Source organism: Carlito syrichta, unplaced genomic scaffold, assembly GCF_000164805.1.
Source record: "Carlito syrichta isolate Samal-C Ts95f unplaced genomic scaffold, Tarsius_syrichta-2.0.1 Scaffold313308, whole genome shotgun sequence".
NCBI lineage: Eukaryota > Metazoa > Chordata > Mammalia > Primates > Tarsiidae > Carlito > Carlito syrichta.
The window spans coordinates 7,177-15,051 of NW_007257404.1; the positions used below are offsets into that span (position 1 = coordinate 7,177).

The 7,875-nt window shown below is 67.6% G+C and overlaps 1 protein-coding gene across 2 annotated transcripts; it reads right to left on the minus strand.

Moving 5' to 3' along the window:
• Positions 1-1,076: 1,076 nt before the first annotated feature.
• On the minus strand, positions 1,077-7,173 carry CD81 (CD81 molecule). 2 transcript variants are annotated; one of them, XM_021718694.1, is made up of 7 exons: positions 7,048-7,173; positions 3,773-3,870; positions 2,991-3,065; positions 2,592-2,696; positions 2,277-2,378; positions 1,667-1,753; positions 1,077-1,591 (listed from the first exon to the last, which is right to left on the minus strand). In XM_021718694.1, exons 2-7 carry the CDS (start codon positions 3,836-3,838, stop codon positions 1,529-1,531), a joined length of 498 nt encoding a protein of 165 aa, XP_021574369.1. In that variant the 5' UTR covers positions 3,839-3,870; positions 7,048-7,173; the 3' UTR covers positions 1,077-1,528. The 2 variants fall into 2 exon arrangements, with proteins under 2 accessions (XP_021574369.1, XP_021574368.1); XM_021718693.1 differs by having other exon boundaries at positions 1,077-1,753.
• Between the last annotated feature and the right edge of the window lie 702 nt (positions 7,174-7,875).

The window sequence follows — 7,875 nt, forward strand, 5'->3', positions numbered from 1 at the left end:
CGCCCCACCTCCCTTGGCCACACAGGAAACCACTTGGTGGGCACCACCTTTGGCCGCTTCTTGTGGGGAAGGGGGTGGGCTTCAGCCCCCAGACTTAAGGCCCCCAGCTGCCCTTGGAGGCCGAGGGGAAGCGGGGCCTCGTCTGCTTGTGCACCCTTGGGATCCCTTTTCCCTAAGGCTGCCCCTCTAGCCAGGCCCCACGAGGAGTGCTCGGGGCTACAGAGCCCACGTGGGACTCTGGGACATTTCCGGGCAGCTTCCCAAAGGCTGTGCGGAGCCATGACCTGGGTGTGCCTGGGGGCTTCTCAGACCACCCTGCTCTCTCACCCACCTCCCGTACCAAGGAAGTCGGGAGCGCAGGGAGGGCCTGCCGGACCCCGCAACACCGCAGGGCTGGGCTCAGTGTCCGTGTCCGGATCAGCCTGCGAGGAGGCTGCGGGGAGCCCTTGCCAGGAATGCCAGGCCCTTGCCAGGAATGCCAGTTGGCCGTGCCATCTCCCCCAGGCGGGGAGGACAGCCCAGCGTGGGGCAGGACCCTCCCAAGTGGGAAAGACAGGAGAGGCTGAACGAACCCACTGACTGCAAGAGCTCGAGGGAAGGGACATGGGAGGCTGCCAGGCGGCAGGACCTGTGTGCCCCACCCCCCAGGCCGACGCCTTCTGACCCTCCAACCCCTCTGCATGTGCCTGGCCCCAAGCCACCAGCTTTCCATGGAACATCTGCAGGGACCTGGATTGGCACCGAGGGGACCCTCAGACGGGGAAGGGGCAGTGTGTCCACCCTTGGCCCTCAGGCCCCCTGGCCCTGCCCGCGGGCCATCCTGTCCAGCATTCTGTGGCCACCGGCCCCTCCTGCCCGTCTCCCGGCCGCGTGTGTCCATGGGGCGAGGAGGGTGGACGTTGCCGTGAGCACCTCGGCCCCACAGGACCAGCTCCCGGGGCCCAGCCCCCCAGTCCACTGTGCCGGCAGCCCACAGACCCGGCCCAGCCCCTCAAGCGGGTCCCATGGCACCAGTCCCCGCTGGCCAGCTGCCCCGGTCCCGCCGCCCTGGCACAGGAAGGGGCCGGCCAGTCCTGTTAGCATGCCTGGTTTTTCCTTCTTTATTAAATGACTGTCTCGAGATGTAATTACAGTTGAAGGTGACATGTTAGAAAGGATAGGTGCACTGAAAGCAGAAGAGTGCTCGCAGGCCCGGCTCGAACAGGGAGAGGAGGAACAAGATTAAAAAGGTGTGAGCCAGGCGGCCCGGGACGGGCAGGTGGGCAACTGCCCCAGCTCGGCCTCGCGGAGCCAGGGCGGGCGGCCCCCAAGAGAGGCCTGGCTGGGCGGAAGGACCCTGCCCTGCAGTCCCCGAGGCCCTGGGCCCGGCTCCACTTGCACACGCCACCTACGCGTGACGCCGGTCCCGGAAGGGTAACGGGAGAGTTCAGCACAAAACCAGAACCTCGCGATGAGAAGGCCAAGTGGAGCAGAGTAGTAGGGGACGGTATATACACGGCGGCGCCCGCGGGCCGGTGCCGAGCGGGCCTCAGTACACAGAGCTGTTCCGGATGCCGCAGCACAGCACCATGCTCAGAATCATCTCGAAGATCTGCAGGGAGGGTGGCACGGTCAGCGCCAGGGCCGGGGAGGGGCCGCCCCGGGCAGAGGCCGCGCCCGCCCTCACCATGATCACGGCGACCACGATGGCCGCGATGCCGATGAGGTACAGCTTCCCCGAGAAGAGGTCGTCGATCTTCTGGTGGCAGTCCTCCTGCGGGCGGCCAGCACCGTCAGGGGGGCCGCGGCTCCCTGCCCCCTTGGGTCTCGAAGCCCTCCGAGTCAGGGCAGGGAGCGCATGGAGGGGACTGCGGCTGCAACCCTGGGTCTGTCTTCCATGCGTTTTCAAATAAACCCCAACACCCCGACACACGGCTGGACCCCTCGAGGGTCCCCCACTGAGGTCAGGATTGTGGTGTCATGAGTGGCCTAAAGTGTCACGGGGTGCCCACATGGGTATCACCCGCCACCGCCTCCCAGCACCACCAGCTCCGCCCCTAACCCAGGGGGCCAGGGACCTCGCCACCCATGTGGGGCTCTCACCTCCTGGACCTCGCCACCCGTGTGGGACTCACCTCCTGGACCTCTCACCTCCAGCCTCCGTCCTCTTCATAGGGACTGTGTGGCCCACCCTACCCTCCAGGCCCAGCAGCCAGCCCTGACAGAGGCCACGGGCCACCCTGTGCGGCTGCTCCCCGCGAGGGCCAGCCGGCCCTGCACGGCCCGCCCCCACGCACCTTCAGGACGTTACTGATGACGGTGCTGCCCGAGGGGCACAGGCTGTTCTTCAGCATCGAGGTGGTGATGGCAGACAGCGAGCTGGAGCCACAGCAGTTGAGCTGTGGGGACCGAGGGCACAGTCAGTCCGGACACCGTGGGAGACGGCAGGCACAGCTCAGGGGCCGGAGGAGCTGGGCAGAGCGTCACACCCCAGCCCGAAACGCGCCCCACGGCCCGCCTGTCCACTCAGTCACCCCCTCAGGCCTGGGCTGAGCCAGACACATCCACGGGGACAGCCCCCTGCCACCCCGGCCCCGGGCCCCCAGTCGCACCGTCTCATGGAAGGTCTTCACCACGGCCTTGGCGTTGCTGGCGTCGTCGTCCACGATGGCCTGCTGCAGGGCCTGGTCGTAGAACTGCTTCACGTCCTTGGCGATCTGCAGGGAGGGTGGTCACACGCCCCGCCCGAACCAGTCCCGGGCACGTCTTCTCCCACTCCCCCGGAGGGTTGTCTCCAGGACAGACCCGGTGGGATGTCTGTTCTCTCAGCCGCCCCCAGGAGGCTGCGACCCGGGAGGCCGGCCCTGATGCCACCTCCGAGCAGCCCTTGGAAACCTTCCTGGCAGGTGGCCCAGGGAGCCCCCAGGGCACCCCACGGACCACAGGTCAGACAAGTCATCTCACGCCCTGAGCAGCCCTCCCACCCGCCGGGCCCGGGGTCGCAAGCTCACTTGGTCTTTGTTGACAAAGCCCCAGATGCCGGCGGCCACCTCACAGGCAAACAGGATGACCAGGCAGGTGAAGAACTGGAAGCCGCACGGTGCCCAGGGAGAGACGGAGAGGGGTCAGGCTGTGTCCCAGGTGTCCCGTGTGTGGGAGGGGGCGGCGCCCTCCACCAACCCACATCCCGACCAGAGCCAGCTGGGGGTCCAGGAAGGGCAGAGCCTCACACCCAGCCCAGGGACGCTCGTTGCCCCACACGGGACGGGGGGCGGCAACGGGGTCATGGGGCCAGGGTGGCCGCAGCCCCGGGGGAGGCACGTCAGCAGTGCACCCCCGACGCGGACCCTGCCTCCCCCATCCCGTTTCTCCCACCCCTCTGGGAAGAGGGCTGTGTCTGTTTCCCCACGGGAGACCCTGGCACAGGCTCCCCCTACCGGACCGGCCAGGCCCTGGATGGCACTGCCTCCCCGCAGGGGGTGGTGTGCCCAGGAACAGCCAAGGGTGGCCATGGGACCAAGACCGCTCCCTGCTATGTCTGTGGCTCTTTGTTAAAGAGAAAAAGGCCACTTTGGGACTGAGGGACGAGACGTAATGGAGGCGAACCCTGGTGGGCTTCCGTTAAAAAAAACAAACAGGAAAGCCAGAGCGCAGGGACCATGACTCCACCCAGGGCCAGCCAGGCAGGGGCGGCGCCCGCGCTCCACGCCAAGGCCTGCCTCTGTGCCCACCCTGCCCCCTCCCGGCTGGGTGCAGCCCCGCGGCCCTGCGGAGGCCAGCCTCCCCGCCTCACCGTCCCCAGCAGGCACTGGGACTCCTGTATGGCCCCGTAGCAGCCCAGGAAGCCAACGAACATCATCACGGCGCCCACGGCGATGAGAATGTAGATACCTTGGGGGGAGAGGGAGCCCAGGTGAGCCGCCGCCCCCGACGGCACCACGGAGCCCAGCAGCAGGGGGCCCGGCCTGGCTCGGCCTGGCCACGGAAGCCCCACTCTCTGTGCCTCAGTTTCCTACTCCATGACGTGGGAGGCAGACCAGGGAAGTGGGGGCAAGGACTGAACGGCATCTCCTAAGTGCCCAGAGCACCAGGGACCCCAGCTCCACGCAGATGCAGCCCGCAGCGTGGACACCCAAGGACTGCACCCAGAGCCGCAGGGACCCGGTGTGGGGGGCTGAGGGGGCCGCCCATCTTGGTGTGGGAGTGACGGCCAGAAGCCACGCGGTGGGCCCAGCGGCAGGGAGGGTGATGGGACGGACGTGACTCCCGGCGACAGTGGGTGGAGGCCTGGCGGGCTTCCTGCCCGAGCCAGCCATGCGGCGGGCTCACCACTTGCCCAGGACCTCAGGCCCAGTGTTTGAGCTCAGCCACTCTGCGTGGCTGTGGCCCCAGCCCTGGGCCTGAAGCTTGCGGTGGGTGCAGCAGCGGGGCAGCTGGAGAGCAGGCAGGACGAGCCTCCATGCCCGGCCTGGCCAGCACCCCGGGCTGGGCAGCACCTGCTGGGGAGGCAGAAGGAGCCCCCGAGGCGGGACGCACTGTGCGCCCAGGGCCACTCTGACGCCCTGGGTGCCATGGCCACCCAGACAGGGCCCACGCCCCTCGCGAAGCGCAGACCGTGTCCCCAGGGTCCCCCCAGGCCTCTGGTCCCTCAGCTGACGCAGCCCATCCCCCGGTCGTCAGGGCGACGCTGACGGTGGCCCAAGCCTCCCTCCACACAGCCAGGCCATTGTCCCCTGCCTGGCCAGTCCCGGGAGAAGGCGCCTGGGGTGGGGCCCAGCACCGGGCACAGAATACATGCTAGATCTGCGGCTCGCCTCCGGGTCTCTTCCCGGGCAGAGGAAGCCTCCGCCAGGAACCCCTCGGGACTGCATCCTGGAGCCAGGGCATCCCCCCTCAGTCTCCGACACCCGCTGCCCTCGAGATGCGGCAGGCCCCCGGCCCCCTTCATCGTGTCCCTGGTTCAGGTTCACGGTGTTATGCAGCGGGTGGGGGGGAAACACTTCGGTTTTGGCTGTGGAGGGTCCTGCAGGGGCGGGAGTCCCAGGTCCAAGGCGCCCACCGCCCTGCTAGGTCCCGTCCCCAGATTGCCACGTAAAGCCTGGGCCTGGCCCACCCACCCTGCAGCGTTTTTGAGGGGTGCTGAATGAGCCCAGCAAGCCCCCACTCCCTGCAGGGGACAAAGAGCCTTTGTGAGGCCTGCAACTGCTTCTCGGCTCAGCACACCGGGGACCGGGGGCTCCCGGAAGGCCGGTCTGGGGTGGGCAGGACTCGGTGGCCAGAGGGGCTCTGGGGTTCCCATCCACCAGGGACACGGCAGCGCCGTCTGGGGCCCGCGGGCCCTGCTGTCATGTGACCAGCCTGCTCAGCGGTCCAGCCAGACCCTCTCCCAAGGGCAGGACCCAGGAAGCCACAACTGAGACCAAGCGGGTATGTGGCCCCAGGGCTGGAGGCCTGAAGCCGCTGTGGTTAGGCCACGCTGGTCACACAGCTGCTTCCCTCCACATACCTCATCTGGGTGCAGTGGGGCCAGCTGTGAGCCCCTCTCTCCTCACCCCTCTCCGGGCCAGACAACCCCAGACCCTGCTTCCGCTGCGGCCAGGAACTAGTGCACCCGCCAGGCTGCCCCTGCCCTGGGGAGAACCTTCAACTCCCCTCCGCCACGCCAGGCCAAGTGAGGCTGGGTGGCCGAGTGCCGAGGAGAGCAAGCCCTTCCGAAAACGTCCACCCCAGGCTGCCTAAGTGGATAGCTGCAAAGCCACACGCCCGTTGCACCCAGGCCCGACTGGAGAATGGGGAGGATGTGTGGAACGGCCTCTCTCTGTCATCTGGGAGGCCCTCTGGACTCCGAATACTCTCGTGATCTGGGACGGGAAGAGGAGGCAGGGCGGGGCCGCCCCAGGCAGAAACACCCCACAGGGCTGGGAGGATGCCGCCGGCCCAGACACGTGGGCACAGCTGAGGGTCTGCATCCGAGGACGGGCAGGAGCACCCGGCCATGTGCAGCGGGGTGGTCTCCAGGAGGGCAGGAGCCCGTGGGCAGGACCACAGGGCCCTCCCGGGATCAGCTGGCTCGGAACCTTGGGAACTGCAGGGGCCTATCTCCTGTTGATGGATGGACGCCAGCTCCGTCCAGCTTACCCGTGGGGAGACTGAGGCCCAGAGAGGATCATGGGCAGGGCAGGAAGGAATAGGCACCCCCGAGTGCCCAGAGCTCTTGCTGGCCCTGGTGCATCTGGGTAGACAGGACAGTGAGAGTGTAGGGCCGTTTCTGACCCCCTGGACCCCGGCACAGCAACCAAGACAAGCGGTCTCCAGGTTGGCCTGGTTGAGGGGGACCCGCCCTGGGCCTGGGGGGCAGCTGCCAGCCCCAGCTGGCAGCCTCAGCCCCGGGGACACACAGGCAGCCTGTGGGGGTGGCAGGGCCATCCCAGGGGCCCCGCCTTCCAAGGACAGAATCATCTCAACAAACACTCTCAGCGCTCCACTCGTGCCAGGCCCGGCCCCACCTCCCACCAGGCCCAGGGGGTGGGGGTGCTGCTTGGACAGCGGGCAGGCCTCCTCCTCCTCCTCCTCATCCCTGCCCGAGGTGGGCGGGGAGGGCGGCCCAGGCCCCACAGGCAGCCGAATAAGGCAGCAAGGTGCGGGGCCTGTCGGGGGGCTGGGTGGCTGAGTCACTCGGCCTCCAGGCTCCAGCTGTCGCCCGGCATCCAACCCCACCCCGCCCAGGGAGCCTCCCCGAAATACCCGCTTAAAATAAGCAAGGTCTTGACACGACTCCCCCGCCTGCGAGTGCCGGCCGCCCTCCCACCCGGCTCAGCCCAGAGGAGAGCTGGGGCCCCACAGGCCACCGCGGTCTCAACCTTGTGCCCAAAGAGCCCTTTCCAGCTGGCCGTCTCCCCCCACAGAACACACCGTGCCCAGCAGCCTCCTTTCCCTGCCACTTCCCATGTCCCTGAGACCCTACCCAACTGAATCAGGCCCCACCGCCTCCTGGAAGCCCTCCCTGACTGCCTGTCTGCCTCCGTCCCCCTAGCCTGTGCTTGGCCCCTGCCCTGCATGTCTACTCACCCACGTAGAAGGTGTTGGGTGCGGGCCTGTCTCCCAGCTCCAGGTAGAGGAGGTTGGTGGTCTGCGGGTCATGGCGGAGCCACAGGGCCACGCCCAGGATCACGCCTCCAGCCAGCTGGGGAGAGAGCAGGTGTGGCGTCACGTACAGCCGCGAGTGCGGGCCCACGCCCCACAGCCCAGCTGAGCCATGTGGTGACCTGCCCAGCCACCTGCTGGCTGCAGCGCTGGGACCCCACGTTGCTCTGCGCCTTGGTGTCTGAAAGGCGTCGAGAGCCCTGGGGACCGGGGCCACGTGGACGCAGGACAGTGGCTGGCGGTCTGCCTCAGACAGACAACGGAAGCCCCCTGGTGTGACTGCCCCAGACACTGAGCAGGATGGGCAGGTGCAAAAGCCTGGTGTCTGCCTGAAGTTCAAGGCTGCCTCGATGCCCTGCATCTCTATTGGCCACGTCTGGCCACAGGCCACAGCGGTGCTGCCCCGGCAGCTTGTTCAGGGCCTGCCTGGGGGCGCTGAGGACCCGGGGTGGCAGCGCCCCCGCCCTTGCTGCCAGGCAGGAGGTGAGGCCTTGGTGCCGCCGTGGGGACCCGTCCCGGGCGGCTTGTGGATCAATCCCCGCGGTCCTCATCCCAGAACAGACTCTCGCATGAAAGAAGCGGGACGGCGGTCTTAGCCGGTTCCTTGTGACGTCTCGAAGCGAGACAGGGCTGCTGATGAGGCTCTGTATCACCACATGCCTCTCTGGAGGGATCAAGGCTCCATTTCTCTCATATCCCTCGGTCCTCCCCAGAGTCCATTATCTCTCAATCAGTATTGAAGTCTATCCCCAA

Coding starts and splice junctions, on each gene's coding strand:
- CD81 (XM_021718693.1), bottom strand. CDS start 3,838: ATGATGTTCGTTGGCTTCCTGGGCTGCTACGGGGCCATACAGGAGTCC. Junction 3,066..3,772: donor CCCAGTGCCTGCTGGGGACG/GTGAGGCGGGGA, acceptor TGCGGCTTCCAG/TTCTTCACCTGCCTGGTCAT. Junction 2,697..2,990: donor GCTTTGTCAACAAAGACCAA/GTGAGCTTGCGA, acceptor CCCTCCCTGCAG/ATCGCCAAGGACGTGAAGCA.